Raw genomic sequence first — 25,029 nt, 5'->3', positions numbered from 1 at the left:
ATGAGGGCAATCTGGTCAGGAACCCCTAAGCCTCGGGGCCGGATAAACAGACCAGATTGCCCTCAGTGTTAGCCACCCTGCAGGGGCCCCCCTCCACCTCTGGGCCTCTGCACTTGCGGTATGCAGAATGTCTGCCCTTGGTATAACTACCTGGTTCCTGGTTTAAGAGCAAAAAAATTAAAGGTTTGAAAATTACAACATTTTCAATTTTTTTGTCAAAATCTTGATGTTTTCACAAATCACTGCAAACCTTTTTGATCCATATCACAAATCTAAGGGCCCCGTTACATTTAGCGATGCACCAGCAATCCTGACCACGATATCACCCGGTCAGGATCGCTGGTGCATCGCTAAATGGTCGCTAGTGAGCTGCCAAACAGGCAGATCTCAGCAGCGATGCAGCAGCGGTCGTTACTTACCTGTCAGACGCAGCGATGATGACGTCCTCCGCCCACGCCCATGCGTCGCTCGTCGGCAGCAGCAGGAAGCCCAGCAGGAAGTCGCCGACGAGAAACGGCCCAGGACGTTCTCGCCCGATCAGCGATAGCCAGCGGGGGGAGCCGGTCGGAGGTAAGTATCACATGTAGCGATATCGCTAGCAATATCGCTGCTGCGTCACAAAATCGCTGACGCTTTAGCGATATTGCTAGCGATAGCACTATGTGTAAAGCCCCCTTAACTCTAAGAGTTCTGGTACAGAAAAGGAAGAGATTTGTGTTGAGGTCCATGCAACCTATCTGACGCTACTGATTCATGAAAAGGTGTAAGCTTCCAGCACACCTCCTCATCAAGAAGGGTTGGTACCACAGAATTGAAAAAATTGGTCTGTGTCAGGAAGGTCAAAATTTGCTGCATTGGAAAGGGACTAATTTTACAAACCCATTAATGTGCTTCTTGGCATACATTTTGACTTAGCTTTGAGAACTATTGCTAATATGTTTTGGGTTTAAATTGACCAGCCACAACATTTATAAAAATGAGCATAGATGTATTCTTCCTGCCAAAAACCAGCAACCAGATTGGCTAGACACTACTTTAACTTGCACATTTTTACCCATATAGGGACCATAGGACATCATTCTATGCCCAAGCAAGAATGCCGGCTGACACAGCGAACCGGAAGAAGACAAATGCATATGCAGCTGTGGCTGTAGATCCAGATACTGGATACAGCACTCCTGGGGCATTCGAGCTAGAAAGACTATTTTGGCATGGAGCAGCTAAATTCTCTCATGTTGATGAAGTTTTTTCCAACTTGTATATTGGAGATGAGTAAGTATAGTCATATTGTGCTTATGCCATAATTATGTAGCTACCAAAAGTTATTAGAATTTCCGACAGATTTTTGTAAAGTTCATTTGTACATTTATAACACTGCTCAACACTTGTTTGCAGAGGAAAAAATAAAAAATAGCAGAGTTTTCTTTTATTAGAAATGTACATGCTTCAAATGTGATGTCTTTTTGTTTGCCTTTTGTATGCCATTTCTGAAATGTCTTTTGATCAGTAGCATAACTACAGTTTTATAGCCCCTGGTGCAAAATTTGGACCAGAATCCCCCCACAGCATGTTGGTCAGATGTAGAGGTAATTGTAATAATTACCCTTTCTTGGTCCATTCCTGTAATAATGTCTCTCGTCCTGGCCCCTTCCTGCAATAATGTATTTCATCCCAGGCCCCATCTTGAAATAATGAATTCCAAAACGCACTAGCGGTGGTGCACGAGGAGGGTAAATAGTGCAAAATCACCCTGCATTATCTGTCCGGTGAGAGGAACGTCCGGGCCGATGCCCTCTCTCACTCCGTGGTGTCAGTGGAGGAGGAGGAGTCTGAGCCTTGGCTAATCGTCCCATCTGAGAGCTTGATGACCGTGGCCCCGGTTGCTCTTGAGTCGGTGCCTCCGGGCAAGACCTTTGTCCCTCCCCAGCTGCGACCAGAGGTTCTCTCTTGGGCTCACGCTTCCAGGGTGGGTGGTCACTTCGGGACTCCTGGCAAGAGCATATTGGTGGCCGCATATGGCTCGGGACGTGGGAGATGACATTCGGGCATGTGTCTCCTGTGCCCAGAACAGGTCTTCTCGGCAGAGACCTGCCAGACTACTTTACCCCCTGCCAGTGGCAGACAGACCTTGGGAGATGGTCGGCATGGACTTTGTGGTCGGTCTGCCTAAGTCCAGCGGCAGCATGGTCATCTGGGTGGTCTAAAATGATTCACCTGGTGCCACTCTCGTGCCTACCTTCTGCACGGGGTCTAGCTGCATTGTTCATAAAGCACATATTCCACTTGCATGGTATGCCAGACAAGATAGTCAGTGACCGGGGTCTCCAGTTCACGTCTCGGTTTTGGAGGGAACTCTGCTCAGTTTTGAGTTAAATCTGTCTTCAACCTATTACCCCGAGACGAACATGTTGGTTGAGAGAGCTAACCAAACCTTGGTCACATACCTGTGACATTCTGTCTCAGCCAGGCAGGATGACTGGGCATCCTTACTACCATGGGCAGAATTTGCCTTGAACAACACTGTGGCCGATTCCACCGGTCAGACTCCGTTCCTCCTTAACTACGGCCAGCATCCGCGTGTCTCTGTCCTAATGCCTGTGTCGTCCACTGAGTCCAGGGTGGCAGACTGGGCAGTGGAGGCTCGTGACATTTGGGACAGCACTCAGGATGCCATCCGGGCCTCTAAGGAGAGAATGAAGGCGTCCGCTGAAACCCACTGGCGTCCTGCTCCGACTTTTGCTCCTGGCGACTTAGTGTGGCTCTCTGTCCGTAATATCAGGCTGCGGGTCGAGTTTACTAAGTTTGCACCTCGTTACATTTGCCCCTTCAAGGTTCTGGAGCAGATCAATCCAGTGGTCTACTGCCTGGCTCTCCCACCACACTTGGATATCGCTGACACCTTCCATGTATCCCTCCTTAAACCTGTTCACAAGTCCCGGTTCTCTGAGACATCTGCCGGTACATCAGACCTGTGTTCGGACGAGTTTGAGGTCAATGCCATTGTGGGATGCAGGGTGGTGGGTGGTAAAAAGTTTTATTTAGTGGACTGGAAGGGTCATGGTCCAGAGGCTCGGACCTGAGAGCCAGTGGAGAACATCCACGCTCCGCTCCTTATTGTGGCATTAGAGCATAGCGAGCCCTAGAGGGGGGTAATGTTAGGCATCGGGTTCCTGGCGCTGCACAGCAGGAATCCCAAGCGTTGCCTTCAGCAGTCTCCCATTCCTCTCCAGCCACAGTGGAGCCTGCTCAGCAGTCTTGTCGATCCCGGCGCTCTGCCCACATCAGCATTGTGGGCTTGGTTGCTGCTGCCACCTCTGGTCCAGCTATAGCAACGCATGCTGGTCAGCAACGAATGATTCCAGGGACTAAATCCTCCTTTCAGTCCACTGAGCATGCCCGTGGGACAATCTCCCATTGGAGATCGGAGGTCACATGTTCAGGTCCTTCTCCAGCTCGGATTGGACCATCTGGAAGGCCCCGGATGGAAGCTGCTATAAAAGGTTCACATGGCTGCCCCGCCATGTGCTATGATAGACTTTGTTGCTATACTGTTTAGTGGTGTGAATGATGACGGATGTATGAGACTGGCGACTGACTCATTAAGACTCCCTCCCTTTGATACGCATGAGTTAGGGTCCCAGAGTATGAGTCAGCATCTAGCACTAGCACTGCTTAGCACTGCAGTGTAGTCAGCTCTCCGTCCTGTAGCGCCTTGGGGTGCCGGTCTGTACAGGCCTCACATACCGCTGATAACGCAGTGTCTGCCAGAGCGGCGCCGTGCACAGCTACGTGTGCTTACCAGGACTGTTCTTATGCTGGTTAGCGGTGTCCACCATGGTAGACAGTGTACCCGCTCTGAGTGGTAGTTTACTTAGTTGTGATCTTTGACGTTTAACAGCTCACCCTTATATGCCGGTTAGTGCGAACTCCATAAAGTAACTGAGTCTGTCCTTGCATGCATCGGGTCAGTGGTTACCTCTTGTTATATATCATTCATCATTGTTTAGCTGCAGTTTATCACCTCTGCACGGTGGACCCCGGGCTGCGAATGTACCATATACCTTATACTATCTTTATTATTTGGTGCCTTCTGCCAGCCCCTAACAGCAGGTTCTCTGAGCTTTTTCAGCAAGATGGTGCACCACCACATTATGACTATCAAGTCCAAGCATTCCTACAAGGGTTCTGACCCCCTTAAACTAATATTTCTTCTGTGGTGTTGCTATCAGTGTCAAGAGTGAGAGAAGAGGGTTGCATTGAAAATCCAACACAATGGGCAGCACTTTGAACACATTTTATGTGGTCATAAAATTGTAAATAACTCATGAAATAATAAAGTTATGTTAAAACCAAGCACACCATTGTTTTTCTTGTTTTTCTTGTGAAATTCTCAATAAGTTTGATGTGTCACATGACCCTCTTCCCATTGGAAAAATTAAAGTTGGATCCAAAATGGCCGCCATGGTCACCACTCATCTTGAAAAGTTTCCCCCCTCCCATATACTAATGTGCCACAAACAAGAAGTTGATATCACCAACCATTCCCATTTTATTTAGGTGTATCCATAGTTCAAATTCCCTTGCCACACGTGTTCTCAAAAAAGAAATCACTAAGGAACTACTTAACAAAGTGAAGTAAACGAAAAAAATCAAAAGCTAGAAATTCTGAAATAAAGGAGAACCAAAGTAATTGGGATCTATTAGTCTGGAGAAGGTTATAAAAAAACCCATTTCTAAAGCTTTGGGAATCCAGCAAACCTCCGTGAGGGCCATGATCCACTAATGGCAAAAACATGGAACAGTTGTGAATCTTCTCTGGAGTGGCAGGCGGACCAAAAATAAGTTAAAATCAGTGTTCATGACTCCAACATAAGAAAGAAACTGGACAAAAATGGCCTGCATGGCAGAGTTCCAAAACAAAAACCACTGCTGAGCAACAAGATTCCCAAGACTTTTGGGAGAATACTCTGTGGACTGATGAGGTAAGGGAACTTTTTAGAAGGTGTATGTCCTATTACATCTGGTGTAGTAGTAACACAGCATTTGAGAAAAGGAACATCATACCAACAGTAAAATATTGTGGTTGTAGTGTGATTGTCTGGGGCTGTTTTGCTGCTTCAGAACCTGGAAGACTTGCTGTGCTAAATGGAACCATTAATTCTGCTATCTACCAAAAAATCCTGAAGAAGAATATCCCGCCATCTGTTTGTGATCTCAAGCTGAAGCACACTTGGATTATGCAGCAGGACAAGGATCCAAAGCACACCAGCAAGTCCACCTCTGAATGGTTTAAGAAAAACAAAATTAAGACTTTGGAGTGGCCTAGTCAAGTAATCTTAATCTGATTAATATGCTTTGGTATGACCTTAAAAAGGCAGTTCATGTTCAGAAACCCTCCAAAATGGTTGACTTACAACAATTCTGCAAATATGAGTGGGCCAAAATTCATTCTGAGCATTGTAAAAGGCTCATTGCGAGTTATTGCAAACACTTGATTACAGTTGTTGCTGCTAAGGGTGGACCAACCAGTTATTAGGTTTAGGGCAATCACTTTTTCATACAATGCCCTTTAGATTTGGATTTCTTTTTCCCTTAGTAATGAAGACATTCATTTAAAAAACTGCATTTTGTGTTTACTTGTGTTATCTTGTCTAATATTTAAATTTGTTTGCTGATCTGAAACATTTAAGTATGACAAACATGCAAATGGATAGTAAATTGGGAAGGGGGCACTTTTTCACACCACTGCATATCACAGAAATGTACCCCAGTACACAGAATATTGTATGTGTGAGAAATTTAATCCAGACAAATTTTTCAACGCATTTTTTGAGTTTTTGCATACCATCGTAATGTACCAATTGCCACATTAAACTGTATGGATGACTAATTGAATCCAGAAATAAATTTGGAACATAAAGTGTAGTTTATGTACTTCCACACTTATAAAGACTTTGCAGAAAATGCAAAGCCAGGAAAAAATTATACAGAGGGTTATCCATAGACCCCTGAAAGGTAACAACTGACGGGTCTCATTCAACTATTATTAAAGTGTAGTTGTTGTACGCCTACATCCATAAAGGCTTTGCACAGATTACAAAGCCAGTAAAAAATTATAAGGCGAGTAATACAGTAATCCTCTTCAGGTGTCCGCATCTTTTCCTACCTCGGGTGGCTGAGGGGACTGACTCCACCTGCTTCCTTTAGCCCAGTTCCCAAGTACCTGGGCTGTAAGTGACCTGGCTTCTGGTAGTATTGGAGCCCCCGACATATAGAAATAGGCAACAGCAATCTGTGTTGCCTGAACCGTTGGCTGCTCCGTCATAGGTGGTGGGGACTATAGAGTAATCTGACCGTGATGATGGATCACAGGTCCAAGTTCCCTTATAGGACTTACTGTAGTAACTACTATAAAAAATGTTTTTAAGTGTTACAATAAAGTAAATAAAAATTATAAAAAAAACAGTTCAGTTCAATAATAAAAAAAAAGTTTATCTGTAATAAAAATTATCTAACTCCCGCAAAAGTTACATATTTGGTACCAACATGTTTTATAAGGACCCATACTGTATTATAAAACAGCCAATTTTCATCCCGTAAGAATAAGTGCTGTTAAAAAAAACTGAGAAATAACTGTTATTTTTGTTAATTTTGGTTAAAAATAAAAGAAAGTGATCAAAAAGTCATAATATTTCATAATAGTTAAGGCTACAGAGGCCAATAAGCATTAAAACAGTGGCCGTTAAGGGGCTTTATTACCTCATTGCTGTTTTAAAACGGAGATTGGAAATAAGCCTTTAGCGCCCCAGATCATCAGAAAAGCTCCAGGGTTTCAGCTACCGGGGGTAACAGAGACCCTGTTATTCAATTAATCACGATGATCACGTAATAAAAAACAGAGTGCCAGCTTTTAGGGTATGTTTCCACTAAGCAAATTGCCTGCGCTTTGGACGGAGCGGAAAGCCCACTCCGCCCAAAGCCCTTCCCCCTTCTGTACGCGCGGTGATACTGCATGTGTTCATTGAATACATGCGGTATCACTGCATTGCATACATAGACTGGGATATTTACCTTGCGGAGACGGAGCGTCTCCGCAAGATAAATAGACATGCTGCTTTCTAAAAAGACGCACCGCATGTCCGGTTTCATGGGTGTCTCACCTGTATTAGGACGCCTAGTGGAGATGGGATTTCATAAAATCCCCTCCACTATGCTGTAACATCTGGACGCTGCGTAATAAACGCTGCGGCTGTATGCAGCGTTCAATCCACAGCAAATCCGGATGTAATACGGCACGTGGAAACATACCCTAAAACACATTTCTCTCTATTCTGACATGAAATACATGTCAGATGAGAGGGATATGAGGTCCCCAAGCCCACCCCTGTACCTTAACCATCCCCATATGCTTCTGGCTCTGTCCCCCGGCCCTTTGCCTCCTTTTCCTAAAAAAAAAAAATAACAGATACATGCACAGTTTGCCTGCCAAGATCTCCCGGCCGGCATCCCCAGCAACAGTGATGAAAAGCCAATTAGTACTAAGTCATATTAAAAAAAAATTTATTTTCTAATTCTTTGCAATTAGGGATGTCAGAATGTGTTGGCCAAAATAGAAAAAAGTCTTCGCAAAAAGTAATTTCTTGTGCAAAAGTAGTAAAGCATAAAAAAAACTATGTACATTTAATAATCTTTATTTTAATAATCTTTATTTTTATATAGCACTAACATATTCCGCAGCGCTTTACAGTTGATAGAATAAAGATAACGTGTCAATTATCAAATAGTGGTTGGTGTTTAAAAGAAAATAAGGAAAAAATAGAGTTGCTATTTTTTTTGTTCGTTTGTCTCCCATAATGTTAATATAAAGTGATCAAAAGTCACATGTACTACAAAATGCCATCAATGAAAATCACAGCTTGTCCTGCAAAAATAATCCCTGTACACATTGTTCCCGATTTTTCCTCAGACCGAGTGATCCATGCAAAATTATGGAGACCTGTCCGATATTGATCCAAGTGTCAGATAAAATTTGGCAATACAAGTTTATTGGTCAATGACGAAAATCGTACAACACTTGGATGTCATCCATGTGCTGTCCGATTTTTCACTGACAGGAGAAGCTTTAGAAATCTTTTTTTTCTTATCAGTGAAAAAACTGATGAAAGTTGGACCAAGCTCTGATGAAAACCACTGATTTTTATTATTATTATTTATTTCCATGGTGCTGTACATGAGAAGGGATAACATACAAATTACAGATAACGCTTACAGTAAACAAACTAACAATGACAGATTGATACAGAGGGGAGAGGACCCTGCCCTTGCAGGCGTACATTTCTACAGGATGGTAGAGAAGGCGACAATAGGTTGGGGGGTTGCAGCATCTCTGGTGAAGGTGAGGCGGTAGGTCCGGTAGTGGTGAGGAGGCAGTGGGGTCATTGCAGGCTGCAAGCTTTCTTGAAGAGGTGGGTCTTCAGGTTCCGTCTGAAGGATCCGAGTGTGGTTGAGAGTCGCATGTGTTGGGACACAGAATTACAGAGGATGGGGGATATTCGGGAGAGGTCTTGGAGGCGGTTAGGTGAGGAGCGAATAAGTGTGGAGGAGAGAAGGAGGTCTTGGGATGAAACTGATGAAACTCATTTGTTTTTGTCAAACAACAAAAAAGCTGTTGTCTGAATAAGGCCAAATCCTGAAAAAAGCAAACTTTCATAAGACTATTTTGCCAAAAAAATAAAAAAAAGTTATGGCTCCTGGAAAGCAACAATAGAAAAGTGAAAAAAAAGGTCAGTCATAAAAGCCAATACTAGCTGTGATGCCATGGGGTTCACTTACCAGCTCTGACTTGTCCTGATTTTGCTCTTATTTTATGACCGACGCTCCCCTGAGTATTCCCATAGTTTTTGGACTATAAGACGCACCCCAAATTTTCACAAGGAAAATAGGAAAAAAAAATGAATGTGTCAAATGGGGGACAGTCTTACAGTCCGAATTCAGCTTACCCAGGGGGGATCAGCAGCGCTGGTAGAGTGGGGTCACAGGAGATGTTCGGTGGGGTCCGGCGATATTATTCTTTCGAGCTGACGATCTGTCCAATTATTTCAAAGAAAAAATTGACCATATCCAACAGGAAATTATCCCCCAATCACCTCATACCATGCACTGTCCTCCCTCCCCCACTGCATCTAGCTCACTCTCTGATTTTGAACCAGTCACAGAAGAAGTAAGCAGGCTCCTTGCAACTTCTCGCCCAACCACTTGCACTAATGACCCATTTCTGTCACATATCCTCCAGTCCCTTTCCCCTGCTGTCAGCACTCACCTAACTAAAATATTTAACCTCTCTCTCTTCTGGTATCTTTCCCTCCTCATTTAAGCATGCCGTCATACACCCACTACTTAAAAAACCATCCCTCGTGCAAAACTGTGCCACTAACTATAGACCTTTTCTCTAATCTTCCCTTCATCTCTAAACTCCTGGAACGCCTGGTCCATTCCCGTCTGATCCGCTATCTCTCTGATAACTCGCTTTTCGTCCCTCTCCAATCCGATTTCCTCTCTTTGGACTCTACTGAAACTGCCCTCACTAAAGTCTCTAATGATCTACTAACAGCTAAATCTAATGGTCACTACTCCATGCTAATTCTCTTGGATCTCTCTGCAGCATGTGACACTGTGGATCATCAGCTCCTCCTGACCATGCTCCGCTCCATCGGCATCAAGGACACCGTTCTCTCCTGGTTCTCCTCCTTTCTCTCTGACCGCTCCTTTACTGTATCTTTTGCTGGTTCCTCCTCCTCTCATCTTCCCCTTACTGTTGGGGTTCCTCAAGGATCAGTCCTAGGCCCCCTCCTCTTCTCTTTGTATACTGCCCCTATTGGTCAGACAATCAGTAGATTTGGTTTCCAGTACCATCTCTATGCTGATGACACCCAATTATACACTTCTCCTGATATCACGCCTGCCTTTTTAGAAAACACCAGCGATTGTCTATACGCTGTGTCTAACATCATGTCCTCACTATATCTGAAACTGAACCTGTCAAAGACTGAACACCTTGTGCTTCCTCCCCCTACTAATGTACCTATACCTGACATTGCCATTTCCGTGTGTGGCTCCACTATTACTCCCCAGCAACAGGCCCACTGTCTTGGGGTCATACTTGACTACAAACTTTCATTCACCCCCACATCCGATCACTGGCTCGCTCTTGTTATCTGAACCTCAAAAACATTTCTAGAATTCGACCTTTTCTTACTTTTGATTCTGCAAAAACTCTTACTGTTTCTCTTATTCATTCTCGTCTAGACTATTGTAACTCTCTTCTAATCGGTCTCCCTCTTACCAAACTCTCCCCCCCTCCAATCTGTCTTGAATGCTGCAGCCAGGATCATATTCCTCGCCAATCGTTACACCGATGCCTCTACCTTGTGCCAGTCATTACACTGGCTACCCACCCACTCCAGAATCCAGTACAAACTTATTACCCTCACCCACAAAGCTCTCCATGGCTCAGCACCACCCTACATCTTCTCCCCCATTTCAATCTACCACCCTACCCGTGCCCTCTGTTCTGCTGATGACCTGAGGTTAGCATCCTCAATAATCAGAACCTCCCACTCCCGTCTCCAAGACTATGCAAGTGCTGTGCCAATTCTTTGGAATGCACTTCCCAGATCAATATGATTAGTCCCCAACCCCTACAATTTTAAGCGTGCCCTGAAAATGCATTTATTCAGACTGGCCTACCGCCTCAACACATTAACCTAACTATCCCTGTGTGGCACAGTCAAAAGTTTTACCATAAATAGGTTCCCCGCATCATGTTCCCACATGCTTTATGCATCTATTTGCCCTCTGTGTCTGTACTGTTACACACTTAGCATTATGGCAGGTCCAAACAATCAGTGCAATTGTTACCACCCACCTTTCGTGTCTACCTTTTTTCCTCATAGATTGTAAGCTTGCGAGCAGGGCCCTCATTCCTCTTGGTATCTTATGATTTATGTGATTAGTGTTATGTAATGTCTATCATCTGTACAAGTCCCCTCTGAAATGTAAAGTGCTGCGGAATATGTTGGCGCTCTAGAAATAAAATTTATTATTATTATTCCCATCCCTGGCTGGTGCGGTGGCCTCTGGGAAATCCCATCCCAGGCTGGTGCAGCAGGTTCGGCGGTGATGCTCCAGGCTCCGCCGGCATCTTGTGAAAGCCCGGAGGCCCAACATATCCATTGCGGTGATGCGGTGGCCTCAGGGAAATTCCATCCCAGGTTGGAGCAGCAGGAGTGGCAGGTTCGGCGGTGGTGCGGGTGGCTCCGCCAGCATCTTGTGAAAGCCTAGAGGCCCAGCATATCCATTGCTGCGATGTGGTGTGCTGCTTCCGGTGGTTGCCGAGATCTCAATCTGAGCATGCACCACCCCGGCGGCCATTTTCCCTGAGGCTACCACATCATAGCAGATTGAGATCTCGGCAACAATATCTTATCCAGAGATCTCGGGAGACGAGATCTCGGGACAAGATCTCGTTGCCGAGATCTCAATCTGAGCATGCGCCGCCCCAGAGGCCTCTGCATCACAGCAATGGATGTGCAGGGCCTCTGGGCTTTCAGATAATGCCGGCAGAGCCCCCCTGCACCACAGAGCACCGCCGCCACACCTACTGCACCAGATGCACCAGCCTGGGAAGGAAGTGCGATCATCGCCCAACAGCGTCGGACCGGGACCGCCGCAGAATCGCCTGACTCCTGCTGCCACCACAGTATTTGTAAGTATATTCTGACTATAAGACACACCCCCATTTTCCCCAAAAAAATTTTTGGGAAAAAGTGTGTATTATAGTCTGAAAAATACAGTACATTGTTCGCTGTTGATTTTTTTACAACCGCTATATGGCTCCATAGAACTGTGCTTTTTTACTTAGTGTGGGGAGGTTGAGCTGAAGGACAGGTCTGTCTGTAGTAAAAGACAGAGAGAGAGCACAGTGTAGGCTGAGATAAAGAGAAAAGGGTATTATGTGGTAGTTTGACCATTAGAGGACAGTGGGGAGTATAGGAGGGTGACTGTGTAACTGCCATTGGTCAAAGGTTACTGTCAGGTGATAGTGGGCAGAGCTACTGGGACTGGGAGTATAAGAGGTCAGGGAAGGTTCTGGAAGTTCGAGTCAGCCAGGGGAGCTCACAAGAGAGGAGGGTCTGCTGTGAGGAGAGGCAGCAGAAGAACCCTCAGAGAGAGACTGACAGTGGAGACGGTCAAGGGAGGTGATCCAAAAGGACAGTGGCTGCGGACAGAGACAGACTGTGAGTCTCAGGTGGAAGGCGTACTCTAAAGGGCCCAACGCTGTGGTGAAAGTGCCTAGGGCAGCCACAGCGGTAAAGAGCCATAGAGGATGCCATGAACGGTAATACAAGGAAGAGAAAGTACCCAGGTCTGTGTAAGAAGTGAAGTGTGGACTAATCCTGTGATGGAGTACGGTGGTCGTCCAGAAAACGGCCAATAAAATCTGAACTGTTGGACACAACCCTTGTCTCTTTCTCGTGTCTGCTGACGCCAAGAGGTGGGTCACCCCCCAGTTCTGTGGGATCAGCATCACAGCACACCTTCCCCACCTATCAGCATCAACAAACACCTAATCGCTCCTCCCTCAGCCCGAACCCTACATTTCGTGTAGTCGGCAGGATCGCTGCCGCAAAGACAACATCTTCAGCGACAAGCCTGCCAGCGAGTACCAGAGGACCCCCTAAGCTGTACGGGGTGAAGAATTTTAATCTCCCTGTGGATTAAAATTTGGGACTGAGCTCACGGCTCTTGCTTACCATTCTGAGCCGCCTCGCCCGGCGGCGCCGTTGTGGAACCAACCCATGGCCACCCCTGCCATGCTATGGCGTCCAGTTGTGGACTGCTCATCAGAACCTGCCATCATCACGGGCCCGCCACAGCAAACCGCGGCCTATGGAACAACATCCACGGCTGCGGTTGTTGCATCCACAGCCATGACTGCGGCCTATTTACCGGAGCCCACGGCCGCCTTGATTCCAGTTGTGACCGACTCTCCAACTTACCTGAAGATGCCCGCGGCCTCCTCAGTTCTGCCTGTGACTCCGGTGGTGGCCTGCTTCCCCTTGTCCGCGGCCGCTTCTGCTCCACCCTCGATTGCGGCCCGCCCACCGGACTCTGCGGCCTATACCGGACCCTCCATTTGGGTTGCGTAGATAATTGAAAATAAAAAGGCTAGAGAGTGGGAGGTGTGGGCACTACTCCATAAGGAAGGAGAGGCCGCTATGTCTGTTCCACGATCATACGGGCGGTTGGTGCACTTGAACAAAGGAAAAGGATATGGTTTCATTCGGGACCTTGTCACCGGCTATAAGTTCTATCTAAATGTAGCCTCCGTCCAGAATGTACATGACCTGTGGGAGGGAGGCTTGGTCTCGTATTGTAAGGAACACTGTCCCCGTGGCCTCTACGCCATAGCGGTCATTGCTTACCCTGAGGGGTATGAGCCCCAAAAATAGAGACACTACTGGCACCCTAGAGACTCTACGGCGGTGGAGTCCCCTGTTACGGCAAGACAATGGCCGCCAGGAGGTGGCCCGGAGGGCCGACACAATGGACTGCCGGGACTGCAGTGCACTGTTGCACAAAGAGGGGACTGTTCCGCGTCCCCATAGAAAGCATACCCTCCTCCTGATGTAACAGGAATGCCAGTGGGGGTGTTGTTCGTAAAGGAAAGGGGAGCACCCCTGTTCTCATTCTGTTAATATTTTATTTCTTTTTGTTTGTTTATTTAAAGAGTATTGTTTAAAGAAAAAAAACGTGTTGCAGTAAACATGGTGAGGTGTGTGGAGAAATTGCTATGTTGAAATGTTATTTTAAAAAATAAATTTTGTGTGTTCAACAGGTTCCGGGTACATGCGGTATGACCATGAGTCAGGCCCCCAGTACTACGTATCCCTCAGAGTAAGATTTTCGAGGACAACATTAGTCAAAGGAAGGGGGAATGTGGGGAGGTTGAGCTGACTTACACGTCTGTCTGTAGTAAGAGACAGAGAGAGAGCGCAGTGTAGGCTGAGATAAAGAGAAAAGGGTGTTATGTGGTAGTTTGACCATTAGAGGACAGTGGGGAGTATAGGAGGGTGACTGTGTAACTGCCATTGGTCAAAGGTTACTGTCAGGTGATAGTGGGCAGAGCTACTGGGACTGGGAGTATAAGAGGTCAGGGAAGGTTCTGGAAGTTCGAGTCAGCCAGGGGAGCTCACAAGAGAGGAGGGTCTGCTGTGAGGAGAGGCAGCAGAAGAACCCTCAGAGAGAGAGACTGACAGTGGAGACGTCACAAGGGTGACCCAAAATGACAGTGGCTGCGGACAGAGACAGACTGTGAGTCTCAGGTGGACGGCGTACTCTAAAGGGCGCAATGCTGTGGTGAAAGTGCCTAGGGCAGCCACAGCGGGAAAGAGCAATAGAGGACACCACGAACGGTAATACAAGGAAGAGAAAGTACCCGGGTCTGTGTAAGAAGTGAAGTGTGGACTAATCCTGTGACGGAGTATGTTGGTCGTCCAGAAAACGGCCAATAAAATCTGAACTGTTGGACACAACCCTTGTCTCTGTCTCGTGTCTGCCGACACCAAGAGGTGGGTCACCCCCCAGTTCTGTGGGTTCAGCATCACAGCACACCTTCCCCCGCCTATCAGCATCAACAAACACCTAATCGCGCCTCCCTCAGCCCGAACCCTACATTAGCACTAATTTTTATGGTCTTTACGAAGGGGGCGTTTCTCACACGGTTTTCTGGGATGTGTCTTTAGGCTGCGCGGCATTACTACTCTGTGAGCACAGATGGCAAAGACCATGAAAATTTCTACTACAATTAAATGCCCTTATCTCTGGAACCATATGATGGATAAAAATGAATAAAATAATCTGGGGAGCAGTGAGAAGACTATTAAAACTGGTTGCTACTTTTGAACTGGTAACGTGTCCTCTAAGCTGTCAGAGATTCTGAATCCTGCCCAGAGATTCACAGGGAATCAGCATAGATTTGGGGGAAAAACTGCAATTGTTTCAGTCAGTTTAGGTCATTATTGTCATTGAATTGTGCTTTAGGAAAACCGCATTGGACCGCTATAGTTTGGAGAAAAATGGCTTCACTCATGTTCTGAATGCAGCACATGGGCGATGGAATGTGGACACTGGAGCAGAGTATTACAGCGATATGATTGTGGAGTATTATGGGGTGGAAGCCGCAGACCTACCCAGCTTTGATCTCAGTCAATTTTTCTATCCTGCAGCTGAATTCATACACATGGCACTAAACAAGTCAAACAGTAAGTATAAATTGTAAGTAGGCAACTTGTATTTTTCTTGCACCCATTATTGAAAATCACAGCACTACAAATCCTCAACTTTGCTTCTCATTTTAAATGAGAAAGACAATAGAGATACCACTAGGGGGAGCCCAGTGGACAGGAATCTGTGCAATGCAATGGAAGCCATAAAACCCTTAGGGCTCATACTCACTTGCGAGAGACTCACACGATTGTCGTGTGAGATTCTCGCATGAAAACCTTGCAGTTTCGCTGGCACTTGGACCGGAGCGTGTGGCTACATGTATTTCTATGCAGCCGCACGCTTCGGTCCAAGTGCCGGCGGCAATGCCAGGTTTTCATGCGAGAGACTCGCATGACAATCGTGCGAGTCTCTCGCAAGTGAGTATGAGTCCTTAGGCAGGGCTCCCCCTCCAGGTAGCTGTTGGCAAACACTATCACTACATGAAGGTGTGCTCCAGCAGTTTTCTCCCAGAAAGCATGTCTGGGGCAAAGCAGACTTGCTTTACTGCATTTTAGTCACATGATATGATTTTTCAGAGTGGATGAATGGCTGAAAGGAATCATTTACATATCATGTGACCAGAGAAATGATTTAGAAATCATTAGAAGGGTTTTCCACTTTCAGAAAAATAACAGAGCAGGTAGTCATCCTCTTGGGTCTAGCTCCAGCTGCCTCATGCCTCTCTGGTCTCAGTATTTTGGCTGCAGCGGTGACGTCATATCACTAGTGGGCATCACCACTGCAGCTAATCACTGAGCTCAGTGGCTGTGTTGAGGTAGACAGTTCAGTGATTTGCTGCAGCAGTGATACATGCTGTCAGCGTGACATCACCACTACAGCCAAATCTTTGAGGCTGAAGCAGTCTTGAGCAGTTGGTGCTGGACCTGGAAGGAGGACTTCCTTCTCTCTTATTTTAGGTATTTCCCAGTCTTTATTACACTTTCCTGAAATAGGTCAATGCCTCTAAGGACCCTGCTCTACATTGTTCATTTCTTTACAGTAGATCAAAACCATTGTGTCTATGAGTTGTCAGATCACTGGCCACTCCTTGTGTTACACCTAGAATAACAATATACCGTAGACCATATTTCGTTATAGAAAAACTACAGGTGTTTATAGTAAAACTAGAAAACATTTACATGATAAACAATTCATTTTTAATTTTTTTTTTTTTCAGGTAAAGTGTTAGTCCACTGTGCGATGGGCCGCAGTCGCTCTGCCTCTCTAGTTCTGGCTTACTTGATGATCTATGAAAAAATGACAGTTGTTGATGCAATTACACAAGTCTTGAAGCACCGCTGTATACTTCCCAACCGGGGCTTCCTCAAGCAGCTACGTCAATTGGACATTCAGCTGGCCTTAGAGAGGCGAGCTGCACGGGATGGTGAAAATAGTTTTGATAAGAATGAATGATAAAGGAGAATAATCTGAGATCAGAGTGATGGAAATCTAACAAAATCTAACTTTAGTTTAGCTTCTCCTTCAACTTTATGCTTCCATCATACAGGTATCCCTTCACTGCAATCATGAGATCTGTCAGGTCCCAAACTATGGAAATACTTCAATACTGGCATTGAGAAAGATTCTTTAGATTTCCAAATTACATAATTTAAGAGAGCATGTTTACCTATAGTCTTACAGAAAGTAGTTGTCCGCCACTTCTGGATATCCTGATATACCAAGGGGCAGCAGGAAATGTCACAAAGTTTAATACTAAAACTGTGCTGAATTTAAGTATTTTTACTTGATTTATCTAATTGTTTATACATCTGATATCATGTGACACTCCTATATTTGTTTACATTATTTATATATTTAATGACTATTAAAGTGACTTTATAACTGCATTATTGTGTATGTATTGATGACAAGTAGAAATGACAAAAATCTTGGCACTCAATATGTGAAATATTCAGACACTTTTATTTTGTGCATCCAGACAGAAAGGTTTAAACATTTTCGGTCCAGCATAGGACCTTCATCAGAAAAATCTCGATTACTGAAATATACATACAAAAAAAGAACAAAAATAAAGCGTTAATTGCTGTCCGCATCATCACAGAAATACATACTAACAAAAGACATGACAAAAATATATGTTCCAACTTCATCAAAAATTCAAAGGAGAGAGAGATGGCTAGTAGAGGTACTATCCAAGGGTGCTTTGCTGAGTCAGGCGATGGTAACTCCAAAAGTGCTGTGCTGGTCGTTAAGGAAGAGGGAGCCTATAAGTGAGTATTGTTGAGCATAGAAGGAACTACAACAGATAATAACTCGTAATAGTATGGTGCGCCCTTGTGCTTTGAAGGATACAGGTATAGCGATATCTCATACATGTGCAATCTAGTGCTTCCAAGATGGCTAGGAATAGAAGTCACACAAATACCTGAAATAAATAAATCCTTGCAATGGTAGCCAAAAGAAGGACAAAGTAGAGAGTCTAAAAGCAAAATGGAGGTTCTAATTAAATGCAATAGATGTGACACAATGTATATGGCAGTCATATAGCAGCACAGAACCAACTATGTGTGGTCATATAGACTGAAAAAAGGTCTAAGATGGAGTACCTGGATGGCCAGTGGAAATGTTAAATGGCTGGCGTCTGGAAAGCATATGTGGACTGAGCCGTCCAAAATTAGAACAGGCAGCTGTAAAATAAATGGCCTATCAACCAGTGAAATACAAGAGGGAGGCAAGGAATAGGTTGAAGGAAGATAAGTATACCTGTACAGCGTAGGGCTTCATAAAAGGGACCTCCAGGCTCACTAAAATAAGGAGTGAAGACAGCGCTGATAGCAGTGGGTATACAACCTCAAGAATTGAATTGCGCTGTAAAAATGAGAAAGAAAGAAAGAAAGAAAGAAAGGTGTGAAGAGTTAAGTGACAAGAGTCCGGCATGCACCTCATCTACTGCTCTATTTACCTGGTGAAGCCCTGGTATGTGGTCTGGTTGCCCTGTGTGGAAGACGCTGTGAGGAGTGAGCACATCCCGGCTTAAATGCTGACCTGGACTGCATCACAGCGGTCACATGACTGGGAGAGAAGTGAGCTTGCACAGTAGGGCAGGTGAGAGAAATTAACACCAGCTGTGCTGCTGTGTAATCTGCACAGGATGGGAAAAAAAAAACACCTTATGGTGTGGGCTGAACAATAGGGCCAGGGGGAGATCAGGAAGACAAAAGATGCCACTGTGTGTATAACACCTCAGTGATTAGGGGAAGTTAGTCTCACACAAATGTGTGAATGTTAACTATGCAATATAATTCTCGGACAGGGGATACCCCCAGGGAGTACTTAACCGAGCTAAAAGTTACATGTCATCAAGTAGGGACTCCAATGCCCAAAAAAGGAAAAAAAGGATTCCTTTTGTTACTACATATCACCCCCTCTCCAAAATAATCCAATCTACCATTCGTAGACATTGGAACATCCTGGCAAAAAGTTATCCTAAGATCCCGGAATTTCAGGCCCCATTTCTACCCTGCTTCCGCAGAGCTAGGAATCTCAAAGATAGGTTGGTGAAAGCAGACATTGTCTCCGCCTCTACTCTTCCACCACAGACATTCCTTCAAACTCAGAAACAGGGAACTTTTCCCTGTCTGAACTGCTTACAGTGCAACAATGTTCAAAAAGGCTCTAATGTATTCCACCCTCAAACGGGTAAGGGGATTCCAATCAAGGGGTTCTACACTTGTGAGTCGTCCTTTGTTGTATACATCATAAAATGCCCCTGTGGACTCGCTTACGTGGGCGAAACCACTCAGACAATTAGAGACAGGATATCACAGCACAAATCCACTATCCGTTGCAAAAAAACTCATTTGCCCCTTCCATTACATTTTCATGATAAGAATCACAATATATCACAGCTCAGGTTTCAGGTTTTGGAACAGGTTGACATCAGTAGGAGGGGCCAAAATAGGTCCAAAATACTCAAAAAGAGGGAGGCCTTTTGGATATTCACTTTACAGACTCTAGAGCCAAAGGGACTCAATAGGGAATATGAGGTTTCTGCATTTTTATAATGTTACTGTGTGACCTGCTTTCTTATTCATGATCTCCACCCTAATCTTTCCCTTTTTTCTTTCAGAATCGTTTATCTTCACCACATGTCTCTCACTTATCACCTCTCACTCCATACACGGTAATGTATATGGTTCATTTGGCAGCAGTAACCACATTACAACCCTCAATACCAACATACACATTGGGAGGTCATTTTTTGAGCATCATATATACAGAAATGAATATACGCATTTGTTAGTAGTCCCCATCTCTCATTTAATATACCTGAGGCTGTGTGCTTCACCACATAATGGTGCTGTATATCTCACACAGACACCTAGGCAGCTAACCAGTTACCCTTAATTAGCATATCTAATTATATTGCATAGTTAACATTCACACATTTGTATGAGACTAACTTCCCCTAATCACTGAGGTGTTATACACACAGTGGCGTCTTTTGTCTTTTGTCTTCCTGATCTCCCCCTGGCCCTATTGTTCAGCCCACACCATAAGGTGTTTTTTTTTCCCATTCTGTGCAGCTTATACAGCAGCACAGCTGGTGTTAATTTCTCTCCCCTGCCCTACTGTGCAAGCTCACTTCTCTCCGGTCATGTGACCGCTGTGATGCAGTCCAGGTCTGCATTTAAACCCGGAAGTGCTCACTCCTCACAGCGTCTTCCACACAGGGCAGCCAGACCACAGACCAGGGCTTCACCAGGTAAATAGAGCAGGAGATGAGGTGCATGCCAGACTCCTGTCACTTAACTCTTCACACCTTTCTTTCTTTCTCATTTTTACAGCGCAATTCAATTCTAGAGATTGTATACCCACTGCTATCAGCGCTGTCTTCACTCCTTATTTTAGTGACCCTGGAGGTCCCTTTTCTGAAGCCCTACGCTGTACAGGTATACTTATTTTCCTTCAACCTATTCCTTGCCTCCCTCTTGTATTTCACTGGTTGATAGGCCATTTATTTTACAGCTGCCTGTTCTAATTTTGGACGGCTCAGTCCACATACGCTTTCCAGACGCCAGTCATTTAACATTTCCACTGGCCATCCTGGTATTCCATCTTAGACCTTTTTTCAGTCTATATGACCACACATAGTTGGTTCTGTGCTGCTATATGACTGCCATATACATTGTGTCACATCTATTGCATTTCTGTGATGATGCGGACAGCAATTAACACCTTATTTTTGTTCTTTTTTTGTATGTATAGTTCAGTAAACAAGATTTTTCTGATGAAGGTCCTATGCTGGACCGAAAACGTTTAAACCTTTCTGTCTGGATGCACAAAATAAAAGTGTCTGAATATTTTACATTTTGAGTGCCAAGATTTTTGTCATTTTTGATTGATGGGTTGGATACCCGACTTGAGCACCAACAACCAAACTATTCCTGAGTGCCGTGCTTTCTTAATAGGCTTGATGACAAGTAGAGTTTCCAACTACACTGCATGGTATTTTCACTTGGCCATAACTGTGTACCAATATTCAAAGATCAGGCAGTCATTTCTTTCCTTACACATAATTAAATGGCACGTGTAAATTATTGAAGAATTCTGATAGAACAACATCACAGGCTAAGACAAATGTGTAATGGATGCAGGTCTAGCATCTTCTGTATCTAAGTTGGAAGAAGACTTGCATATGTGGCCACTAGAGTTGAGCGAAACGGGTCAAAAAATTTCAAAAGTCGCCGACTTTTGGCAAAGTCGGGTTTCATGAAACGAAACCCGACCCTAGGATGAGGTCGTCCACGAGGTCGGCGACTTAAGCGCCAAAGTCGCATTTCAAAAGTTTGTTTTGCGCTCTTTTTCAGCCAATCAGGATCCACGGACACTGTGGGCAACGTGATGACATAGGCAGGGGTCACCACCATCTTTCAGAAGGGCATGCAAGTGATTGGCTTGCTTTGGTGGGCGTCATAGGGGGTATAAAAGGGCGTGCACGCCGACCGCCATGTTACTCATGCTGATCTCAGAATAGGGAGAGCTGCTGCTGCTGATTTTGTAGGGAGAGCGTTAGGCAGGGAAGAAGACACCAAAAACTGCTTCTGCTGCTAGCGATTTTGCCTATACAACACACCAGTCACTGTGTGTGCAGTGAAAGTGGAGGCTATATTTTGCTGGATCAGCGGAGTTGGTTGTTAGGCTGCCTTCTAAGGCTTCCTGACGGCTGCATTGCTGTTTACCCACTGCTCTGCAAACTGCTTTTTTAAAAGCAATCCCAATTTTTTTTTTGTCCTGGTGAGGTACTGAGCATGCATTTTTTCACACCATACAGCGGTGCACACTCCTCACACAGTACCGTATAACGGCTGTTATCACAGCCACAGTGAAGCTATCTGTGTTTCACTCTATTAGGATAAGTCGAGGACATGTTCCGTTCTTACAGACCTGCACCTTCTAGTTTTGTCTAGCTTTCAAACAGTTAAATATATTTGCTGTTTGATCACATTCAAAACTATAGAGAGACAGCGATTGTCAGTCCGTATACTTAAAAAACACGGAGCTTGACAATTTTATGTACACCGGACAGCCGTGTACGTGCACACTCCTCTCTCAGTACCGTGTAATGGCTGTTATCACGGCCACAGTGAAGCTATCTGTGTGTCGCTCTGTAAGGATAAGTCGAGGACATGTTCCGTTCTTACAGACCTGCTCCTTTTAGTTTTGTCTAGTTTTCAAACAATTAAATATATTTGCTATTTGATCACATTCAAAACTATAGAGAGACAGCGTGTGTCAGTCCGTATACTTAAAAAACACGGAGCTTGACAATTTTACGTACACTGGACAGCCGTGTACGTGCACACTCCTCTCTCAGTACCGTGTAACGGCTGTTATCACGGCCACAGTGAAGCTATCTGTGTGTCGCTCTGTAAGGATAAGTCGAGGACTTGTTCCGTTCTTACAGACCTACACTCTAGGGAGATTCCTATTCTGCCCAATTCTATATACACCTTGTAGTTTGCCATACACTAGCCAATTTCTGCCTATGACATAGTGCTGTGATATTCACTGGGCCTCACACAATCCAAAAGTGTTCAGTGTCCACAAGTGTGTGCTGAAATTCAAAATCTTCGTTATCCTCTAGTGACATTTTTCACACCTGCGACATCAAGCCTGTGACATAGCGCTGTGATATTCAGTGGGCCTCACACAATCCAAAAGTGTCCAGTGTCCACAAGTGTGTGCAGAAATTCAAAATATCCGTTATCCTCTAGTGACATTTTTCACACCTGCGACATCGAGCCTGTGACATAGCGCTGTGATATTCAGTGGGCCTCACACAATCCAAAAGTGTCCAGTGTCCACAAGTGTGTGCAGAAATTCAAAATCTCCGTTATCCTCTAGTGACATTTTTCACACCTGCGACATCGAGCCTGTGACATAGCGCTGTGATATTCAGTGGGCCTCACACAATCCAAAAGTGTCCACAAGTGTGTGCAGAAATTCAAAATCTCCGTTATCCTCTAGTGACATTTTTCACACCTGCGACATCGAACCTGTGACATAGCGCTGTGATATTCAGTGGCCTCACACAATCCAAAAGTGTCCAGTGTCCACAAGTGTGTGCAGAAATTCAAAATCTCCGTTATCCTCTAGTGACATTTTTCACACCTGCGACATCGAGCCTGTGACATAGCGCTGTGATATGCAGTGGGCCTCACACAATCCAAAAGTGTCCAGTGTCCACAAGTGTGTGCAGAAATTCAAAATCTCTGTTATCCTCTAGTGACATTTTTCACACCTGCGACATCGAGCCTGTGACATAGCGCTGTGATATTCAGTGGGCCTCACACAATCCAAAAGTGTCGACAAGTGTGTGCAGAAATTCAAAATCTCCGTTATCCTCTAGTGACATTTTTCACACCTGCGACATCGAGCCTGTGACATAGCGCTGTGATATTCAGTGGGCCTCACACAATCCAAAAATGTCCAGTGTCCACAAGTGTGTGCAGAAATTCAAAATCTCCGTTATCCTCTAGTGACATTTTTCACACCTGCGACATCAAGCCTTTGACATAGCGCTGTGATATTCAGTGGGCCTCACACAATCCAAAAGTGTCCAGTGTCCACAAGTGTGTGCAGAAATTCAAAATCTCCGTTATCCTCTAGTGACATTTTTCACACCTGCGACATCAAGCCTGTAACATAGCGCTGTGATATTCAGTGGGCCTCACACAATGCAAAAGTGTCCAGTGTCCACAAGTGTGTGCAGAAATTCAAAATCTCCCCTGTCCTATAGACACCATGTACCTTGTTTTACATTACTATATAGCTTGTTGGATTTTGTCTACATTTCTACCAAAAATGAGGAAGGCTGGTGGAAGAGGCCGTGGAATTGGGCGGGGGTTGGCAGCTGGTAATGATGGTGTTGGTGGTGGATCTGATGGTAGTGGCAAAAGCAAAATAGGACCGAATGCAGGAGGTGTGGCTCCACAAGGCCTCGAAGGCTTAGTTTTCTAGCAGTTGGCAAACCGCTTTTAAAGCCAGAGCTTCAGGAAAAAGTTTTGTCTTACATTGCTGACTCAGCCTCCAGCTCTATCACCTCCTCTTCTGAAGTTGTAAAAAATAAAAGCACTGAGTCGTCATTGGAGGCTCATGTTCATGAACCACACCTTTCCTTGTGTCCTTCACCCCAACCAAGATTGAAGGATGACGCAGGCCATACTACTGATTACTCCATGGAGCTGTTTTCACATACCATGCCTGGATTATCAAGTGAAATGATGAATTACCCAGGCCAAGATGAATCTGACATGGAGTACACTGATGCACAGCCACTGATAGATGATTCTGCTGGTACATTCACTCAGAGCACTACATTGTCTTCGCAGTGTACAGAGCCAGATTCTGACCCTGATGAGACTCAGGTGCCCCTTCCCGTACACTATACCATCATACACGGTGACACTGAGAAAGGTGCACATGACATTGAAGAGGAGGTGATGGATGACCCAGTTGTTGACCCAGATTGGCATCCATTGGGGGAAGAGGATGCTGCTTCCAATAGCTCAGATGAGGAGGAGGAGCATCCACAGCAGACATCGACATCGCAACAGCTGTTATCTGGCAGGCCCGGAGCACTCCAAAGACAGGTTCCAAAAATCAAAAGAGTTGATGGACAGCTTGTCCAGAGGGTCAAAATATCACAGCGTGCTAGGCCGCAAAATGTCTGCCAAAGTAGGAAGAGTGCAGTGTGGCACTTTTTTGAACAAAATCCTCATGATCAGGCCAAGGTTATCTGTAAGAAGTGCACAAAGACCTTTAGCCGAGGGAAAAATCTGAAAAATTTGAATACCAGTTGCATGCTTAGACATTTAACCAGCATGCACTTGCAAGCGTGGACACAAAACCAAACCTCAAGTACCACATGTGCAACTGATCACAAGAAGGTAGTCAGCAACGCTACATTGTTTCCCCCACTGTAAGCCCACCAGTTAGCACAGCAGCAAATGTTGAGGTGTGATTGCAAGGCCACAGCAGTCAGGGAATCACACTGTTATATCAACGAAAGACTGAATCTAGGCCATCAGAAAGAACACCAACTCCATCACCATCATCAACCCTCTCTCAGTCCGCCCTGTCCACCGCTACTTCCACCATATGCAGCTCTCAAGTCCAGCTCACCCTCCCAGACACTATGAGTAGGTCAAGAAAGTACTCAGTCTCTCATCCGCGTAC

General features: G+C 45.1%; 1 protein-coding gene across 1 annotated transcript; it reads left to right on the top strand.

The window, feature by feature from the left end:
* The first annotated feature begins 1,096 nt into the window (after positions 1 to 1,096).
* Positions 1,097 to 16,935, top strand: DUSP29 (dual specificity phosphatase 29). The gene is made up of 3 exons (XM_073581054.1): positions 1,097 to 1,272; positions 15,103 to 15,323; positions 16,505 to 16,935. Exons 1-3 carry the CDS (start codon positions 1,097 to 1,099, stop codon positions 16,738 to 16,740), a joined length of 633 nt encoding a protein of 210 aa, XP_073437155.1. The 3' UTR covers positions 16,741 to 16,935.
* The last annotated feature ends 8,094 nt before the right edge of the window (positions 16,936 to 25,029 follow it).

The sequence above is a fragment of the Dendrobates tinctorius genome, unplaced genomic scaffold (assembly GCF_039654945.1).
Source record: "Dendrobates tinctorius isolate UK_male_01 unplaced genomic scaffold, ASM3965494v1 ptg000068l, whole genome shotgun sequence".
NCBI lineage: Eukaryota > Metazoa > Chordata > Amphibia > Anura > Dendrobatidae > Dendrobates > Dendrobates tinctorius.
The sequence above is the reverse complement of the archived record's forward strand: the minus strand, read 5'-3'. Positions and strand labels throughout refer to the sequence as shown.